This window comes from Microtus pennsylvanicus, chromosome 1 (genome assembly GCF_037038515.1).
Source record: "Microtus pennsylvanicus isolate mMicPen1 chromosome 1, mMicPen1.hap1, whole genome shotgun sequence".
Taxonomy (NCBI): Eukaryota; Metazoa; Chordata; class Mammalia; order Rodentia; family Cricetidae; genus Microtus; species Microtus pennsylvanicus.
The window spans coordinates 67386659-67408357 of NC_134579.1; the positions used below are offsets into that span (position 1 = coordinate 67386659).

Here is a 21699-nt window from a genome sequence, read left to right on the forward strand (position 1 = left end):
TCCATAAAGGAAGCTTTCCTCCTCATCTATCACTTAATCATTTCTTAGTTGTTTCAGATAGTAGAGCATAAAAAACTGTTGCCTCTATTAGTGATGGAGTTCCTGTAGGAAAGATAGGCTTAATGCTTTCCTCCCTCACAAGTTCTCCTATTGTGAGCTGGAAAATGGTATTCTTTCAAGAGAGCCAACAGTCTAAAACACAACTCTCCATTCATGAACTTAAATGTTTAACATTGTGTAGCTTATGTTTCAACTGCAGCTCAGGTTACTACTCAGCAGGAAAGTCAAGTGTGTGCCTGGATCTCTCACCCAGGCACTGATACAAGGGAGCTGAAGCTAGTTCAGTACTTCTCTTTCTCCGAGGACTCTCACGTGTTCTGCTAAGTGAGAGATGTCTTTGGGAGGTGGCAAGGTGGGCACTCAGGCTGCTTGTTGAAGATTGCTGCTTATGTGCTTTGTTTGGAGGAATTTTCAATATATACAAATTGAATCAAAGTTTTTGTAGTTCAGACTAGTACAAATATTTCATAAACTATTTGAAGTCATGATATCTGGGTGTTAAATTTTATTTAACTGGTTCATCTAACAACTTTATCTCGTTTCTTTTCCTTCAGTTGTTGTTAGCATCAGGAATGACAGAACTAGATTATTAAATAAATGTTCATTTACTTCATCCCTTGATATATGATAAATATTGTTATGATAGAAATATCAATATTTCCACCAATAATATAATTTATGAAGAAAGTTTTAGGTTTATTTTCTTTTATCATTTTTCCTGATGCTAGATACTAAACCCAGAACCATATGTTCTCTTATTATTGAGCTCACTTTTAGGCATTTTTTTTGTTGTCTAATTTCCCACAGGAGTGTGGTAAAATATTAATTATTTCTTGTTGTTACTTGGTGTAACTCTTCTTTGTGTAGCAACTGTAATATTAACTGAAATAGAGAAGTTCATTTATTTCTGCTCTTGAGCTAGCTATGATATTTTAAATTATATGTTAAATAAACATTTCAAATATTTAGATAGCATGATTTATTGATTTATTCTTGAATTTTCTACTCCTAAGTATTTCCTATGTTTCCTCCTACATGAATGCCATTGAATGTTTTCGTTTTAATCAATTACAAATAAAAATTATTTTTTGTGTATTGGTGTTTTGCCTGCATATCACACATGTGTATCACATGTGTGCCTGGTGCCTGCAGAGGACAGAAGAGGGCATCAGCTCTGCTAGAACCAGCATTACCATGTGGGTGTGGGAATAAATCTTCTATAAGAGCAGCAAGTGTTCTTAAGGACTGAACCTTTTTAGTCCTTAATTTATCTGTTTATTGTACAATTTGCATTTTCTCCATATGTTGGCACTTCTAAATTGTTTTATTGTAACCACACTCCTTAAATATGAGGCAGGATTGATTTTCCTTATCAGTCTGCCTGTGAAGACTAATATGTTATCACTTTATTTTCAGCTTTGGAGAATGGCACACTCAGTGTCTCCCGTGCTAGGTGTTTTCTCTGCCATATATCATATCCTAATACCCTGAAGACACTCAGATCTTAATAGAAAAAATTAGCTCCACTTAATATTTATGAAAATGGTTGATTTGAGTAATATTTTAGCTGTTGTGATTATGAGTTTTTATTTTATGGAATGTTTTCACTGTGTTTTCATTTTTGTCTCTATTTCTCATAGGAAAGTTATTAGATTTGTTTTAATGGTGCTTTTTGAACTAATATAACTTTTTATATAACTTTGAGTTTCTCTCTTAGGATATTATCTATTATTCTCAAAGATAAAAGACATTAAATTTAATATTTAAACTTCTTGTTTTTCTCCTTTTCAGGTCACAGAATATCTCTTTACAATAGACTTTTATTCCCAATTAACAACCACAAAATAATAAAATGTCATTAGGAATTTTGTCCTATCATCCTTGCCCCTGAATGGTTGCTAATTATGCTTTATAAATAATGTCAAGCCATAGGCTACAATACAATCCTGTTTTCTTAAAACAACCATTCCAACTTAGTGTTGTGGATAGTTCTTATGATATTACCTCTCTGGTGGTTTTGGTCATGTGAGATTGAAAACATTCCATCCTCATGGAAGCCTTTCTAGACATGAGGTAAACAACTCAAAATAGCACTGGAAGTCCCTGAAGTTGACCAGATTTAGTAGGCCTTCATTTCCCCAACGGCATATAAGTAGTAAAGACACACTGAGATAGACAAGAGTCCTAGATGTCTCACAGACCAGACAACCAGAGAAAGCTCAGCTCCTTGGAAGAAACTCAGGAAAACAGAAGAACCTGAGAAGGACATTCTCCAATCTGTTTAGCTACCTGTAGGCTGTGCAGTGTGTTCCAAATTCCCAGTTTTGTTGTGTGTTTTTTTCTAGTACACTAGAAACCAAAATTTATTACAGGGAAAAAATTAAAAATTAAAAAAAAAATCTCCATGGGTCACAAAAAGCTTATCAGCTAGCTAAGATCACAGCCAGAGTTTGGGCTTGTCAGACAGTGGCAAAGGACAGCTTTCAAACCCCACCTTTGCCTTTCATGCTAGGGTGGGCTTTGGTGACAGAACTGTCCCTGAGTCATTTATGATCCTGGAAGTGACCCTTTATCCACACATCTATAAGTAACCCCAATGAACTCATTGGTTCATAAAGTTAGTCTATGATGATATCCATACTTAGATCATGCACACATGTACCTGCACAAGTGTGTTGGTGTGGTGTGTGTGTGTGTGTGTGTGTGTGTGTGTGTGTGTGAGAGAGAGAGAGAGAGAGAGAGAGAGAGAGAGAGAGAGAGAGAGAGAGAGTTATATTTTCCTTCTCCTTCCCACTGGATTATGATATCATACCTAGACTCTAAAGGTAACCAAATTTGCATTTGTCTATATTCGAGTCTATAAGTTTCAAAATCAGTAAGATATTGGTTGTCAAGTGCAGGTTAAATAAACTTCAATCTCTAATATATGGTTACATTCTGAGTGGAGCTTCAAGAATCTGTTAGGACAAGGAGAAATTATGACTTACACTCTTATCATCAACAAAATCCTGGACTCAGCAAATCGAGAGCAAGTCCTGAAACTGAGTCAACCAAGGGGGTCTTTGGAAGGGGATATGGAGTTGATGTAGTAGTGCTATTCCGTAATCCTTCGCAGGATTTACTGAAAGGTTTATCCTTATGCTCTAAGCTATGGGTGATGCTCATACAAATGTTTTTATGTAGACAGCCATCACCAAAGGCCAGAAGAAGGGCATAAGTTGGTGATAAAATGCTGGGGATAGTACAGAGAACGAGATGAAGAAAGAGCAGAGAAAGAATCAATATGGAAAACAAATAATTTAGATTGGAATCAGAGAAGCCCTAGGGAGGGGAAATACTTATGTCATATAAAAGCAGAACTTATAAGATAGTAAAACATGGAAGGCCGCTATTAGATGTGGTACAAGGGAACTCGTATGCCACTGTAATGGGAAATACACAGCAAGAGGAACGGATATGGAGGATTGAAAATGACGTGTGTAGGATGGTGCTTTAACAGTATTGAGAGTAAATCAACGATTCTTTAATTATTAATTAAGGGAGGACATCAATGAATATATTATAATTCTGTCATAATGATTAGTAGCTTACAAACACTTCCATTTGATTAGGTCACCTGATTTTATATGTAAAACCAGATAGTAAAATAGTAAGTACTTATATCCATTTTAGAGAGAGATAAACTGGGAATTATGGAGGATTTTGTATGAGACACATGGCCAGAAGAGAGAAGAAATTTAATTTAAACATATGTTCTGAAACAAAATTTGAGTGTATGCTGTTTCTTGCTATAGGAGATGAAATAATTCACATTGTTTTATGAAGCCCTGTATTAAGGATAACTTGAAAACACTCTGGTTGTGCCTTTGAAATATCACTCTCAAGTGACTGGAGGACCTTTCCTGTCACATACACATTGACCCTTATCTGCCATAACTAATAATGTCCTCAAGTAACTTTTGTTTGTTTTGTTTTTAGTTTTCTGAAACAGGGTTTCCCAGTAGTCATGGAATCAGCTCTGGAACTGGCTCTATAGACCAGGCTGGCCTCAAACTCACATAGATTCACCTATCTCTGTGCTGGTATTAAAGATGTGCTCCACCACTGCCTGTCAACTAATTATTTTTTTTTAATCTGTGAGCAGTATCTCCCTTAGGAAGCACAATAAGCTATTCCAGCACATCACCCTAGCATTACTTCCAAAGCATTTACCCCTCAAATCATCATTGAACCAACAAGTTGGCCAGCACATGCAATTTCTGCTCACTTTCAAGTTGTCCACAGTGTTTTAAGTGTGGGGTCTTGTTACAGACCCTAGAATGAAAGAATCAGACAGTGGGGTAATTTTCCTTGCTCACCTACCTCTGCTTCCCTTTGTGCTCTACAGACCCAGCTGAGAGTCTGTCAAGGGGAGACCCAAAGCCAGGAAAACTCCTCTTCTTCTTGGTCTCATATACATCATTCTCCAAGGACACGAGTTCATCAAGAAGCAGGAGCTTAGCTGCAAGGTCGGTGGCTGATTTCTCTTCCCTGCCTGTGGCTGGTGATTGCAAGCCTGCTGCTCCAAACTCAGAAGCCTACAGGGCAGAGAAAGGTGGGCTCACTCATTTAGACAGTGGAAAGCAAGGATGCACAAAACTGCCACTGGGCATTTTCTACCGCTAGATGATAAGCCTGTTGCTCATTTTATGATGTCTTGCGGTTATGTTTTAGAAAAAAAAATAACTAGACTTTGGGGGACTGAAACATACAGAGAAGGATATACCCAAGGGGGAAAAACCCAGGCTTTTTTTCTAAAATTTGACATCTTTACTGCTTAGTCTTTCAGATTTAACCCTCAAAAGAGCAGCGCCCTTCCCTGCGCACCATGGCGCTTGCCCTGCACCTCTTTCTCATGTGACTCTCCACATCTTACTCTAAAGAGTATCTGTTACAACAAAGTTATGTTTTCCATTAAGTGAAAGTAATTTGAGAGTCATGGCCTAAGCTTTTATTTCTTTTTCTTTATGCCTATCCCAGTATTTTTCTCGTAACAAAAAAAAAAAAATCTGAGCATTTTTTTTCTGAAAGCAAAACTCTAAATGTCATGCCATTTTACTTCCTCAATTCATTCATCTTCTCTGTAACCTGCTAACACTCCATTGCATTCCACGTTCTGCATTAGGTTAAAGGGATGCAAAAAATAAATAAATCCTGTTTCTCTGCCCAAGGAAATTAATATCTCAGTCTATGTGATTTATTAAAAATTATAAACAATGTGTAGAACTACCCCAATAACAATACTGTTACAGGCATATTTTCTTAATTTATCTGATATGTATGTTTTCTCTGCGTACTTCATGCACGTTAGAAATGGATGAGTGAGTGTGGGAACTCTCTTTTCCCTTCTCTAGTCCAGTAACAGAATTTTAGAATTCTCCTTTTGGTAAGCCTCAGACTCCCTTACTGTTAAGGAATAACACATCTGTTATAGGTGCCTGAGATGATGCTCCAGATGGAAATTCGAGCTCCAGCATGTCTCCCTTTTACTACACGCTTCCATGTGTCACAAGGTAGATCACAACAGAGATTAGGAGAGAAAGAATGTTAAATCACAATGTATAATATTGACCAAAATGAGACTGATTATGGAGTCCTATTTCGCTGTGGGATTGCTAACATCATTACCATGCGGCTTACAATTGATATTAATTTTTAATAATTTCTTATTTAAGATACCCTCTGTGATATTTATTTCCCTATGAGTTATTATTATTAATAATAGGGGGTGGAGAGATTCAACTCCCTAAGTGAAAACTGATAAATATAAGTAGGTCGCCTTGAAAAAAAGGATGGATTACCAGTCAAAAGACTACCCTTATGCTAGTTCTTAATTACTGATACCACAGAGGTGACTGCAGGAAGCTGGATGACCATGGGAGCTGCTTGCTGCTGAGGCATGATGCTGGCTCCTAAAGATCTGGTACGAGTCAGCTGGGCTGACATTTCCCTGCAATCATCTCTATCCAAGTCAGAGGAGTGGCTTAGCAAAATTACTGTTGTGATTGGTATAAAACTAGTAATGCCACAATTGGTGTAAATATGCCTTCATCTGCATGAAGATTTGCTGTAAATGGTCCATAATTCTGGCTGTGCAAGCAGGTAGTTCAGCTCACTGAGCTCATTTGGTAAGTTGGCTGAGAGACTTCTTCCTGCGGTGTATCCCTCTCTCTCCATAGCAACATTAGGACTAGTGTAAAGCTTCTCTCCACTGGCATTTTCTGCCTGATTTTCTTGTTAGATGGGCAGACAGAGCTTCAGAAGCAGTTGACAAGTTCAGCAAGAGAAAGGACAGGAGTTGGCTGCAGAGTGTAGCAGAGTTAATGGCAGTAGGGACACAGAGCAACGGCAGTTACCTTCTCTGCAGAGGCATCTGGGACAAGAGCCACTGCAAAAACAGACAGCTGGAAAGTTCTCCAGCTAGAGAGCATCCAACGCAGACACAAAATAAAATGGCAGACGTAAAGAGAAGGTGAGGAAGATCAGGGAATCTGAGCTAGAGGACAGAGAATACTAAACAGCCAGAAAAGTCAAACTGTTGTCCCTGGAATCATGCCAGAGATATTTGGCAGGCCTTAAAGACCAAAGATCGCAGACGCTTTAAGGCCAGGAATTGTACCACTAGTTGCCGTTAAAGACTGGCGAAAATCTTTAGATTGCACTGGGGCCGTTACACTTGCCATCTTAAGGAAAACATCCCATTAGCTGTGGCCTGCAGGAATGTTTGGACATTAGTGTCAACCACCACTCCCCAGGCTCTCTGCCTGTCAGAAGCCAAGGGTCACAACCTACCAAGCCTGGGAAAAACTTCTCCTTCGGAGAACAAAAGGCCACAGTCTGACAAATAGGAAACTAAGACATCTGAAAAGTGTTTTATTTTTTCACTTAGCACAGCATAAAAACTAGTTTTGTTTCCTATTGTAATAAAAGGTTTGGCCAAAACTACAGAAAATTCGGCATTCAACTGACATTTTACATAATTACATTTCATGTTGATGTCATGATAAAATTAAAACATGCTTGTAGTAAAAATTAACTTTTAATGTTTTTTTGTTTGATGAATACAAATCTTAACTATTTTAAACTCTTAAAAAAAATATCTAGATAATGCTGGACGGTGGTGGCGCAGGCCTTTAATCCCAGCACTCAGGAGACAGAGGCAGGCGGATCTCTGTGAGTTTGAGGTCAGCCTGGGCTACAAGAGCTAGTTCCAGGATAAGCTCCAAAGCTACAGAGAGACTCTGTTTAAAACACACACACACACACACACACACACACACACACACACACACACACACACAATCTAGATAAGTCATATGGTCTGCATTCTCTAAATTCAATAGTTATCATCATTTATATATTTAAAGTTCACAACCTTGAATATCACTGGCAATGAGAGAAATGTTTCTGTTTTTGATTTTGTGTTCTGAAGCCATTTGTCAGCTGTATCTTCTGGATGATGTAAAAACAGCTTGTGTCTGTTAAAATATAAATATGCCCATATATGCCGATGTGAGTGTGTGTGAGCGTGAGCTTGTGAATGCGTGTGTGTGTGCGCGCGCGTGCGCGCGCGCGAGCACACGTCTAGGCCATAGGCTGGCATCAAGTATTTTTCTTTCTCTTATTTTTTTAAGATAGGGGCTCTCGCTGAATCTGGAGCTTATTGATTAGCTCAGCCTGGCTAGTTTAAGCCCCAGAAGGTCTGTCTTCACACTCCCAGCACCTGAACCATAGGTGCCTGATGCTTCACCCAGCTTGCCTGTGGGTGCTGGGGATCTGAATTCTGGGCCTCATGCTTACTTGGGTAGTGTCATTGGTGAACCACCTCCTTCATCTTTGCATGTGACATCCTAAGCTAGTTCGCATTACCTCTGTTGCTACGTCCACAGAGAACGCCTTTCCTGAGCTCCACAGCATCACAACCACAGCCAGGATGAAGTGTGCACTTGCCAATCTCCGGTCCAGCATCTAGGCTCAAGATACATTGAGGTTGATATTAATTAGCTTGAAATATAAAGACAGAAAACTGAAGCTAAGGAAAAGCTTGTTAGAAGTGAAGCCATTCACTTCTAAGTGATGGTATGCATATCTAATTAAATAGTATCTAAGAAAATCTGTCAGCCTCCTGTAATGAATTTTCTAAAGGATTCATTTCCATAAAACATACATAGTATTTATATAGCTATAATAATAATTCAATCAAATCTAACCAAATATCTAAGAAATGATATCGATGTCATATGACTTTTATTTTGGGGGTAGTAGCTTAATGTTGACAGATGTGAGAGAATAAAGCTTTAGGTCTCTGGATCAGAATATATGGTATACCTGAAAGAATAAAAATTTTGAAAACACTACACAATCAATAAGATAATGCATTTATATTATTGTGTTTGATCAGGATTGTTTAAGACTCAAAATGTGAATATGTTATTTAAAAAGTGACAAAATTTAATATTCTAAAATTTAAAAAATTTATGTGGTAAGATTCAACAAATTCAACATATAACAAAATCAAGAGACAAATTGCAATATGGGAGATATTTTCAACATGAGTAAATAAGACAAAAGTTACTAACTGGAACACATAATTAAGTCTGATAAGTAACATACATAAACCAGACACTCAAATAAATAAAAGTCAGCCTAAGTTATGAATACATATTTCATAGACAAGGGACAGCACAATGGGAAATTAATGTCCTGCAAAACAAACACCGTAGCATTCACACATATTGCATTAACAGAAATAATCTCTTCACTGCAGATTTTAGAGAAGTATCTGGAAACAATATCACAAAAGTCCTGATGAAGTTGGAATTGGATACAGTTGTGTGAGAAAAACTTGGCCAAAGAGTAAAGGTTGAAAATAGCTGTGTTCTAGCAACTGTGCCTTTATTTTACTTCTAGGTGTGTAACCTTGAGAAACTTCCACAGGCTTGTAATGACACAGCGTGGCACAGTTCATTAACTCACTAGTTTTAATAGCAAACATTCAGAATCAGTTCATGTACTCTATCCAAGAGAAAATGGCTGGGTTAACTGAATGGCATTCAAACTATGAGCTTAGAGTAAATGAATTAGATTCATATTACTATTAAAACAGACGACTTTAGTTATTTATCCCGAGATATAGATTTCAAAGAAATTCTTTTGGGTGGATATAGAAGTGTAATATATATACATGACAAATATATACCCTTCTGGGGCAAAGGGAAAAGGACTTTGAGTTTTGAAGGATGGTTTTGAGTCTCACTTTGTTTAGTATTGCTGTGATCTTGGACAAAGATTATTTAACTCTCTTGAACTTCAATTTTCATATGTATGAGGTGAGAAGTAATTCCTACATCAAAAGAGTTCCTGCAGGGTGGAATTGATTTACCCATAATGCTGTTGTCACATGCATTGCTTAGGTTTGGTACATGGAAGTACCACTATGTGGCATTTTTCTATATTGCTTTGGTAACTGCATATATGTTTATGTGTCCCCCAACTTTATACTTCCTTCTTGTTGCTGTGAAACTTGACTCTAGATCTGAGTAGTTGTGTTACATGCTACAACATGAATTGTGATTTTGCATAGACAAAGGAACATTTCTATTATGTGTCCTGCTTAAGATTCAAGATGGAGAAAAATATCTTTATAATATATATATAAAACATTTCTTTTATCAAATGTAATAAAATTGAGATTAAACTCTTTGTTCATTATAGCATTAATTATTTTCTTTTGGTGTCTTGTTATTAATACCAGTCTCTAACTTCTTGTCTGTATTCTATCATCTCTTGAAATAAAACACTTTATTTTGTGTTCTCTGTTTGTTAAGTTGGTATTCAGTTGAGTTTTTCAGTGACCATTGGAAAATGATAAATGAGATCATATTTCCAAATATAAAAACATACATCTTGAGAAATGACAGTAGTGATCATTTGATTGAAATATCAACCAAAATTATATTAGCTTTTCTTTTAGAACACCAGGCATTCTTCATTAATATTTTTTTACTGATTTTGCTGATATTTCTTTTACATTCATCTATACAGAGGAAGACATTTTAAAAGCATAGCTTTATTTGAAAACAATCTCATATTTTGTATATATCTACTTTTTAAAGTAACACTCTCTCATTTAGTCAAAGATAAATTACAATTGTGTTCACTTCCCTCCATTTTTAATTATGCTAAAAATAGTTTTCAAAGTGCCAAGTTGCCCTGTTTTATAAGTCTTTCCATGTGGATTTCCTTTAGCTACTTTCACAAACATCTTGCTAACCAAAGTTCCCTTCATGCCCACGGGCCTGTAAATGTAACAGAATGATGGTGTTTGTAATATTGATGATTACATCTGAAACATGTATTTTGGAGCTTGGGCGTATATAGAAAAAATAGTTTTAATGTGTCCTCTAACAGATAACCACATCCCAATCCTTTGGATAGGGAGGTGTAAAAATAAATGCTAAGTTTAAATACATGTATTTAATGTTTTAGAGCCAATAAACCAACAGGCTGAGTTTCTAAATATGGCACTTTGTACACTAATATAAACAAGGACTCTGGCACCTGCCAAACAAGAGACATTGGATTAACTCATTGAAACTCAATTGCTACAAAATTAGAAACAGCGGAAATTATAGGGAGGAAAGGAAAAGACCAGGTTTAGCCCCATTTCTCTATTTTGTTGATAGTGAATAAATATAGCTCATGATTTAAACACCCCTAGGGTCCAATGTGTTCTCCAAATCACAGAAGGAACCTTTAAAAGAATTCTTTAACTATATGAATTTACCAAAGCTGAAGTGTTTCCACATTTAAAAAAAATGTTTAACACATTAGCTTTTTTTTCTTTTCTTTAAAAACATGTAGCCTAGGGTAAATTTGAACTCATAATTATTCTGCTTTACTCTCCCAAGTACTAAAATTTGGGTGTGTAACAGTTAGACTCCTCCTTTTAACTGAGTAGCTTTTGAATTATATTCCTTGGAGTAATAAAGAATTCCAAAATAGACAGAGGGTGTGGAATCTGCCTTCTAGGATTTTGTAGGTATTTTATTTGCAAGCAATTGGGTTCTTGTATTTTATATGCTACATTTTAGTATTCCTGCATACTATTTATTATAATAAAAATTATGATGTTAAATATTCCATCCTATTTTATGCTATATATTGCACTTGAATTATTTAATACATCTGGATAAATCGACATTTTCTTTGTGAACTATCTGAAGCTGTGCCTTAGACTTTCTACATGTGACATCTTATGTCTGGAAAGGACCTCCCACCCAAGTCTGGAGGAGTGGAGCGCACATAGATCAATGTGGAGAAATATGGAGTGTTGTCATCTCCATTGGAGAAACAATGCGCACTATTCATTCTTTAAAATACGATGAATTGTGGAAGTACAACAGCGCTGAGCTTTCCTGCATTTTGATTGAACCCAGCAAAAGATAGTTGAGTGGGAATTAAGGTGTTTCCGTCTGTGAACGAAGGGTTCACAGGGTAGGGAGCAAAAAGGAGAGCAAAGGGGAGAAGGGTGGGGGTCACTTCATCCTCTTCATGTTATAATGACTTGTCATAAGTTATAACAAAATGTTCTGCAAAAGCAGAAGCCCAAGGAGATGATAGCTGATCTCATAAACCTTGGAACTAATAAGACTCTTAAAATACCAGTGCTTAAAGGTTACCGTTGAAACAAACTCATCAGATGATTAAAGGTCTCTTCAGTTTGAAACTTTATAATAATCAATTTACTTTTGGAGAGTTGACCTAAACTTTGGAGTTCACAATGATGGTAATTCTGTGGGTGAATTTTAATAGCATCTGGAAATTTTTAATTTGCTCTAATAACTAAATTGAAAACATTTAAGCCAGAATCTATCCACCCTCGTTTTCAGCAAAAAAAAAATGAGCTTGAAACTGAATAATTTTTATTCAAATTTTCAATAATTTACACATTTTCTTAACTACTTTCCACTGTAAATATAAGGAAGAGTTGATGAGATGTGCTATATCCATGTATTACAAAATGTTAACTTGTGGGGTTGTGGATATAACTCAGTTGGTGGGGTGTTTGTCTAACATACACGAAGCCCTCTGATCAATGCTCAGCCAAACATATACTGGCCATGGTGGTTTGTGCCTGGAATCTAAATCTGGAATTACATGAGACACTATCTCCACCTGTAGAAGAATGAAAATAGACCCATATCTATCACCATGCACAAAACTCAAGTCCAAATGGATTAAAGACCTCAATATCAGTCCGAACACACTGAACCTGATAGAAGAGAAAGTGGGAAATACCCTACAACATATGGGCACAGGAGATCGCTTCCTAGGTATAACCCCAGCAGCACAGACATTAAGGGCAACATTGAATAAATGGGACCTACTAAAACTGAGAAACTTCTGTAAAGCAAAGGACACTGTCACTAAGACAAAAAGGCAACCTACTGACTGGGAGAAGATCTTTACCAACCCCGCAACAGACAAAGGTCTGATCTCCAAAATATATAAAGAACTCAAGAAACTAGACTTTAAAATGCTAATTAACCCAATTAAAAAATGGGGCACTGAACTGAACAGAGAATTCTTAACAGAAGAAGTTCAAATGGCTAAAAGACACTCAATAAACATAGAAACAAAAAAAATGTTTATTTGTATATTTATTTGGTTTTCTCCTTTTGGATCATGGATAAATCTTTCAATTTATCCACGCACAGTGTTAAAACAAAAATAACTGCAATGAGTTCCAGGTTCCATGGCACCAAAGTGACAGCTGCTCTGGGAAATTCAGAGAGGAAAGTTCAGTGTGTGGCTTCATTTGATTGGCATTATAGTTCCCACCTCACTGTTGGCTTTAGAGGGGATAGGATAGCACAATGCTTCATTCTTTCTTCAGAGGCAAGTTTTTTAACCCGTGTAGTCTTTGAAGTATTGCCTGGCTATTTCCCCTGTATCTAGAAAACAATCTATAAAGATAAAACAATCACTCTAGTATTTCCTCAAAAACCCGTAACCTTAGTGGATACTGACTTTATCGCTACAATAATTAAGAGGGTTTCATTTAGAAATTTTGAGGCGTTTCACTCTGCACCAATAATAAGTACCCACATGTCCTTGCAATTTTCATATAGTATCATTCCCAAAAGCTTGCTAATGAACTAATGGATGGTTTAGAAGTAAAACCCAGCAATAAGTTCACCAACACTGGACCATTGCTTCTGTGATGGTGGTTCACACAGTTTACTTTCTGTTGTGGATGCAATTCTGAAAAGGTCAAATTGAGACTGCTAGTGAGTAGTACATGGATTATTTGAGAATTAGAACAGTGGGTGTATTATCTCTCTCTCTCTCTCTCTCTCTCTCTCTCTCTCTCTCTCTCTCTCTCTCTCCCTCCCTCCCTCTCTCTCCCTCCCTCTTTCTCTCCCTCTCTCTCTCCCTCCCTCCCTCCCTCCCTCCCTCCCCCTCCCTCCCTCCCTCCCCCTCCCTCCCTCCCTCCCTCCCTCCCTCCCTCCCTCCCTCCCTCCCCCATTGTTCTGTTTACAGGAAAAGCTTTTCCAGAGCTGTGAAGCCAGAGAAATAAGAGCCAGAGCAACAGCCCTCATTTTCAGAGAGTTTCGTGCTCTTTCAATATAACCTAGTTGTATAAAAGTAAAACACTTTTCCATCTCCCCCCTCCCCCCAAAAAAGTTCAACTCTAGGGAGGTCTTTATGAAAGCATTTATAATGACTTCCCCTGAGTGTGACAATTAGGGAAGGATGATAATTTGCTAGTGCTTATGTATCCACTGATTTTCTTTATTTAGACACAATTTTCATCTTTTGTTGCTCTCCACTTTTGGAACAATAAAACTTGTATTAAATGCCTCTGGAATGAAAAGTCCTTGCAATCAGAATGCTTTCAAAGAAATAAAGAAGGCAGCAGCTTACCATGGCTCTTTAAAGAACGACCCCACTACCACCACCAAGAAAACCTTTAGATCTCTTAACAAAGAGATCTGGCTGTGTTTATAAGGTACTTGAGGGCAGGGGCTGTGCCATGTTGACCAGTCCATATACACACAATGCCAAATGCTGGGCAGTCAACAGTATGTGCTTAATTAAGTGGCCATAGCTGTTGGTAGGTAAGCACAAATGCACAGTACATATTGATAACCCAGGCGAGTTGCTATGGAAGCTAACTCAACACACTAAGTTAGGCTAAGGGAAAAGAAAGGCAAGCTTTTCCACTAACGATAACTTGGATTAAACCCATTCTGGAGTTCACTCACACTCACTACCATTCCACATTCTGGTCTCTGCAAGTGATGCACGCTAGACCCCACAGTAATCACTCCTCCATCTAAGATGACCTGTTACATTCTAACTGGCAATTAGACCTCTAAACAATTAAACAATGACGTAAAACAATGATACCTATGGCCAGAAAAACTTCAGCCTGTGACTGTAGCTGAATCTTCTAAGGAATCTAAATTGTTTAATTCTTATACTCATCAATGGGACAAAATAGAACCCATGACACCATGGATAGAGAAAAAGCTGACAGACCTGCACCCTAACATATGGATTGGATGCACTGAAAACATAGGATAAAAAGGTCTTAAAAGGCTCAAGTTGAATAAGTGAAGTTAAGCATTAGACATGAAATGTTCAGAATGAAGTAGACTTTTACAACTTCATTCTTTACTCTCCCTTGACCCATGTAATACTTAATATTAATCTTACATTTATGTGACATAAAATTAGCCAATATAATCAATAAAAATACACTCTAGATGTACATAAAAAGGGTAAATATGAATTCCATATTGCTTAGAAACTGGATGCATTCATTAATCATATTTTGTAAGCTAGGAACGAGGGATCTAGAAATGGACACCTGCCCAACTCAAGTTGCCTGCTTGCTCTGCCCACAGATTTCTTCTTGCAAAAGCAGATTCTTTCTGCAGTGTTTGCATAATCTTCAAAGAACTTTTGCATAGTATAATAAAACATGAATACTTTCAAAATTATCCTGCATCATTTTTGTGCATGCAGCCATCAAGTTAGATTAGTGTAGAAAGCATCGTCATTCCTTTGCTAGAGGTTGATGAACTGAGATGGGCCAAGTTTCCACAAGACTGTGACCTCCTAACCCCTAGTGTTGCTCCTAAACTTCCTACCAAAACAAAGGGAAGGTGTGGAGATGTGCAAGGTCTCAGCTTACACAGCATGGGATCAGAGCTCTGGCAAGGCGTGTTTCTCAGTCTTGCTCTTTGACATTTTCATTTGGGAGGGGAACAGAGATTCACTCTATTGATTTATTGTGAAAATTAGAAACATTTCATGTAAACTCACAAGCAACAGCCATTTCCTAATAAACAGTTTTATCATCCTTTAAAATGTGGCAACTTTTTAAAATATTTCTTACTTCGAAGTTTTATAAAAACTATAATACTTGACCTTGAAATATATGGGTCAAATTATTCCCTAGAATCTAGAAACATGGTATAGAGGTAGAATTGAGAATATAATAATGAAAATATTATCAACTGGTGAAAGACAGAGAATTAGCCTGTCCCATAGATGAGCTCGCTAGTTCGTTATCCAATATACAGTGGTCAGCCCTAGAATCATTTGCACACAATAACAATAATGAATTCAGCAGATTATATTTATATTTATGTGTCTATTTATATATATGTACTGGTGATAATCAAAGAAAACTTGGTCATCAATTTAAGGGGAAGACAACAGGGGTGTGTAGGGGTGGTTGATAGGAGGGAAAGAAAGACAAGAAAGAATACAATTATATTTTAATTAAAATATATTAAATTAAAAGGAACAGTAAAATAGAGTCACTATTTCCTAGTAGCAGTCACTGTAATACTTAGTGTACTGTTCTTCACTTTCAACTGTACTATTTCCATGAAAATACTTGCATCCAGTTTTAGACAGTACCCCTGGGTAGAAAATAAAGAGAAGATATCTCATTTGTACACAAGGCATAATTACTCATTAAGATTTAACCATATTAACCAAAGTGAATTTTCAATACTAAATGTTTTTAAAGCACAGTTTTGATGTTTAGGCCCTTAAGTTTCATAGGAATATGGAATTTTGGAAAAGGAGAGCTAGATGCTAGACATCCCTGAATTTAGCAACTTCTAGGTAGGAAAGTGAGACTTAGAGAGAATGAAAAGAACTTGATCAAAGTTGAGGTAAGTAATGCCTGTGTGAGCAGGGGAAAGAATGGCAGACACTATGGGTGCAGGGAGGGTAAGGGATGGCAGGGCAATGTTGTTGGTGGTGGTGGGGAATTATGATAGGCACTGTGGGTGGAAGGAGAGGTAAGGATGGCAGGCACTGTGGGTGGAAGGAGAGGTAAGGATGGCAGGCACTGTGGGTGCAGGGAAAGGATGCTTATTTTTAAGTTCTGGGCTCATGGTGTTGCAGGAGTTCCTTCCGCTCCTCCAGGCAATAGCCGCTGAGATACCAGCCAATTGGGGCATGATCTCTCTCTTTAAAAAAGCGGCCACTTCCCTCCTCTCTCTCTTACTTCCTGCTCCACTTCCGGTGACTAGACTCCTTTCCTGATTGCTCCGAGGGCTGTTGTCTGGGACGGTGATCTGGAAGTTTTTCCCCTTTAAATAAATAACCATTCTATTAATTATAATTCCAAACTAGTGTGGGATTGTTTGTGACTTACGCCTTAGCCTTCATCGTGGGACATCTGGAAGGAAGAAAGGGCAATACCGAACTAAAAATTGGTTCAAGACAGCCAAAACCAGGAGCAACTATTGCCAAGTAATGTTGATTAGGTCACTATCCTGGAGTGCATCATTGGATTTAATTGGAGAAGGGGTGGGGGTGGGGATCTATAACCTGAAGATTGACTTACATTGAAGCCACTGTCCAGCTTATGTGTATTCTTAGAGTGGTCCAGGGTCAGGAGAGGACATTACTCTCCGATGGCAACTCTACCTACTTCAGTTGTACTATGAAAAGCCCCAGGAAATTGAAATGTTTGAGGGAGTTATTACTTGGGACTGGTGCTAGAAGTCTGGTGACCAGAATCTAAGGATTATGTTTCTTTGGCTGCACCAATGAATCAAAGTGTAAGACTTGACTAGAGGGTATGTCAGAACACAGAAGTTGAAATACTGACAGAAGTTAAATGATGTCACATCTGGATTTTTATTCTCTAATGTGGGCAGAGTGACTGATAAAGTAGCTTCCTGGCCAATCTGCCATCTCATGCTCTTGCACCTTGTATTTACTCTGTTCAACAATAAAACATCTCCAAGTCCTGGTTTATGCTCAAGGCTCACCTGAAGTGCATAGAAAAACATGGGACAGAACTAAAACAATACTTTTGATTTATTTTCTTTTGAGACAAACCAACTGATCTAAGTTTATTAAACAGGTATCAAAATCACTGAGAGCATTTGAACAAGAAATAAAAATAAATCATATCTCAGAGGTTCTTATATCTACTCACACAAAGACAGCTTTTTCTCCACTGCTTAGAACTCACTTTTATATAACTCCTTTAAAACCCTGAGAAAAAGAGAATGCCACACTTACATTCGTTAACTGCTTGAATGAAGCTACAGTGTAATTCAGTTATAGTGGAGATTGGAGCTCTCTGCAGAGGCTCTGCTTGGAGAAAATCCCCTCAGAGTGTGAAATGTACCAAAGGAAAGAAAAGAGAATGTACATAATGCATTGTTGATTTGGGGGTAGAACTTTATAGGTGATTCTGTTAATTCTGCAATTATGTGGACATTTAAATTGTCATAATCTATCTCTAGAAGGATGGGTCAGAAACATAGTAATCCCATGTCTAAACAATAAGATATCCCCACACTTACAATAAACCACACATATGATTCAGAGGAAGAATTTTTTTTAACTGTAAGACTTCAATTGATTGAATACATACCTATGTTTTATTTTAGTGATGAAAACCAGAAGCATATTTTTGATGTGCTCTCAATGAGCGCACAAAATATATATTAAATTATTAACAATTCAATTAGTAAGTAGCAGGAACATTTCAAATACTGAGCAATAAACCTTATGTAAGACTACTGTAACTTTGTTGCTATTATTATATTCAATTTTTCTAATAAGATAAAAAGGATGTTCCAGGATTTACATATATAGAATTTGATTTTTAGAGCTATCCTTAAGTTCTAGTTTTGCCAGAAATCTGGATGAAAGGAAAACCTTGTCATCTATGCAAATTCTTTAAATGTGACCATTTGTACATTAAGACATTTCTTTATACTTAACATCTGAGATGAAAGAGGAATAAAACCATAAGCATTTCTCCTGTGTTCTTTTTCCTTGATTTTGAAATGGAAAAAAAATAAAAAGAAAGAAAAAATGCAAATCAATGTAAGGGTCTCACAAGTATCTTTATCAATTTGCTCTACAAAAAATACGAGATTTTTCTACTATTCAGAGAGGAAAATTTATCAGAAGCCACTTCTAATTTTAGCAGAATCAAGGCATGCATGAAATAGTTTTACAAGGATGTGAAAATACATGCAATAGTTAAAAGAGAAACTTGACCCCGAGTTCTTTATCAGTTTTCACATTTTGCTTACCTTGTGAGAAGTCGGAACTCCTAACTACAGAGTCCTGTCTGCAGTTTATCCCAAACTTAGCCCTGATGGTGAGTTTCCTTCCGTGTTTTTATAGTCGCAGTTCCACTTCACTTGCTCCAGCCCCTGTCCTTGCTTTCTCTTACATCAGTTCTACAGATTTTCCACGGAACATTTCTTTCCCTAACTCTCTCTCTCTCTCTCTCTCTCTCTCTCTCTCTCTCTCTCTCTCTCTCTCTCTCCTTTTGCCCACCCTCCTCCTAGGTCCCTCCCTTCTTTCCAATCTCTCCTCTCTACTCCCCCTCTCTCCCTCTCCTCATTTCTTTTCTTTTTCACATCTGTTCTATCTATTTTGTTTTCATTGTGGCATTTGAGCAGCTGCACTCTGGAAAAACTAAGTGCACACTTAGCTTCGTGCTCAGCTTCAGATGCATCACCTCTACCAGTGGTTTGAGTCCAGATTTGACTATTAAAGTTTGTATTTGGGCAATTAAATACACAAAGATTTGTGAAAGTCACCAGGGCATTTCGCAGCAAGATTTCAAAAGATTGGAGTCAGACATAAACTGTAGTATGGTGTAGTTTGGGACCTTTCTATTACATGATTGTCTTCAGAAACAATGGGTAATTTGAACCTCAGGTGCACTGTGGTGTGTCAGTGAAACAGACAGGCACATCTTAATTGACATGGCTGTACTAGGAAGCCTGTCACTAACCAAAAAATGCTACAGTGTGATATAAATACAGAGGGATAGACACCTTTATCCTGCTCTTCTTCTCTTTTATTATAACTTCGTTTCAACCAAAACTTTCTTTCTCTTTCTTAAGGTTTCCTTCATCTCCTGAAAAATCACATTTTTCTGCACAAGGGCGTTAGTAAAAAGAAATGATTGGATTTATATGTGCATGGTGTGTTATTCGATCATCATGGGCTTGTTTGATTCGTTGTGGGTCTCTGTTTATCAGATAGAGTAAGGAGAGGGTCAAAAATTCACTTTTTTAGTGAGGACACACAGCTAAGAACGCTGTCTGAGCTAGATTACAAATGCAATTTTATGTCCACATCCAATTCTCTGCCTGTGGTTGTATTCTGTCTATTTCAAAAGCTACCAAAGAGAATCTAAACCAGATTATATTTTTGCACCAATAGAAACCAATTTGTTCTTTTTGGTTTTGCTTACAAGCCATTTAAAATACTACTCACTGTCATGGGAAATATTGCATGGTTAATTTGGAGTTACACAGGCAAACTGACCAGAACACTCTGAAATGTTGGTACAGTAAAATGTTTTGTTTTTATGAAGGGCTTCCAGGGACAGCATATGTCTCAACAAGCCTGAAATCTGAGCAGTCAGAAGCAGAGGTTCACAAGTCAAGATAAAAATATAGCCTAATTTTGGAATCTTGTTTAGATATTATTGACATAAAACAATTATGTTAAGCTTGAATCCACATGATGGAAAACTCTCAATATAGTTTTAATGAATGTATCATGATGCTACCACAACCAGGATCTATGGCATCCCACCGCCTTAGCATTCTGACAAGTGATATCTGCAGCTGATTTATTCCAGATCTCTTGTTGTTACACAGTCCAAAGATTCCAGCCTATTTGTGGATTTTGTTGACCTAATTCAAAATTTGACTTAACTGTTCTACAGCAGTAAAAAAAAAAATAGCAGCAGTTTATTCCAGGAACACAACTATGGTACATTTAAGTCATTTGTACAGGCTTCTGTACATTGCACAGTTCTGTGGGGCTTGCTTTTGTGGTTTGCATTATCTTGTAAAGGAGAGAAGAGGGCTAACATGCAAAGATTTATAAAGATGAAGAAAATAGGCACTGAGTGAAAGTTAAATTAAAACAAGAAAGAGAAACTATTATCGAAGGCTTTTCAGTGAGCAGATCCTTTTTCTATTCAGATAACAGCCTTGCCAAGGAGGTATTATTCACAATTAACAGCAAAGAAACACAGCACATCATTTTAAAAAAGCATAGCACAAGTCCTCTAGCCTGAATGTGATGGGACCAGGACCTGGCAATGGCTATGTTTATCAGTTGGGATTCTGACTGTAAAGAGGAGGTTCGTTAAAACTAAGAAAATAAAGAATATGAAGAATAATGTGATTTGAGCAGTGTGCACATATTAGAAGAGAGAGTCAATAAATGATACACTAAAAGACAAACATCCCTAGTCCTGAAGGACTATGTGATTGATCATAGGGACACCAAAACAGAAGAATCCAGGTAGAGACAATTGACTGTGATCTTTCTTAAAAACAAAAAAAATGCTTAATAAACACAGGGTTATTGACAATAGGCAATTTTGAAATAAATGATTTATAAATAAACACAATGTGGTATGTACACACCAAGGAATATTATTTAGACAAAAAGAATGAAGTTACATTGTTGCAGGAGAATGGGTGGAACTGGTAACCTTGACAGTAACTGAAATAAACCAGACTCAGACGTCCATTGTCTCTTTTCCTTCTATATGTAGAGAGCAGAAAAATTATATGATAGTGGAACTGGAGCTCTTATGTAAGGGGAAGGGGATCAGTGATCTGGGGGAAGGATACAAGAAGAAAATGATATGAATGAAATATATTATGTTCATACATGCAAATGTCACAACAAAAGCAATTACTTTGTATGATTAATATCTATTTTCTTTTTCACTGGTGACTCACCTTTCATTCAATATTGACAATTGGGTTACTCCAGATTGACATACTAAAATATACTGGTGGTCAATTTTAGTTAAGGACATAATGATCACTCAAGAGGGACATAATAATATTTCCAAATATATTGGTGAAATAGATGTATATCTATAAGAAAAAGAATGTAATTGGGCCTTTGCTACATACCATACACAAAATTAATTCAGAATGTGAAGGCGTAAGTCATAAACAATGCCACACCAGTTTGGAATTATGATTAATAGGGTGGTATTTATTTAAAGGGGAAAAAACTTACAGATCACCATCAGCCCTCTGCGCAACC

The 21699-nt window shown here is 37.1% G+C and overlaps 1 protein-coding gene across 3 annotated transcripts in view; it reads right to left on the reverse strand.

Moving 5' to 3' along the window:
• The window catches only part of Ostn (osteocrin), a 37980-nt gene extending 19088 nt beyond the window's left edge, over positions 1-18892 (reverse strand). Inside the window, exons 1-4 of one of the 3 annotated variants that reach the window (XM_075955647.1) lie at positions 18693-18867; positions 17665-17736; positions 7969-8067; positions 4423-4637 (exon numbers count right to left, since the gene is read on the reverse strand). In XM_075955647.1, the coding sequence (XP_075811762.1) occupies positions 4423-4637; positions 7969-8067 (314 nt within the window). In that variant the 5' untranslated portion in view covers positions 17665-17736; positions 18693-18867. Of the gene's footprint in view, positions 1-4422; positions 4638-7968; positions 8068-17664; positions 17755-18692 lie in introns of all 3 variants that reach the window. The other 2 variants (XM_075955656.1, XM_075955639.1) reach the window with 2 other exon arrangements.
• Between the last annotated feature and the right edge of the window lie 2807 nt (positions 18893-21699).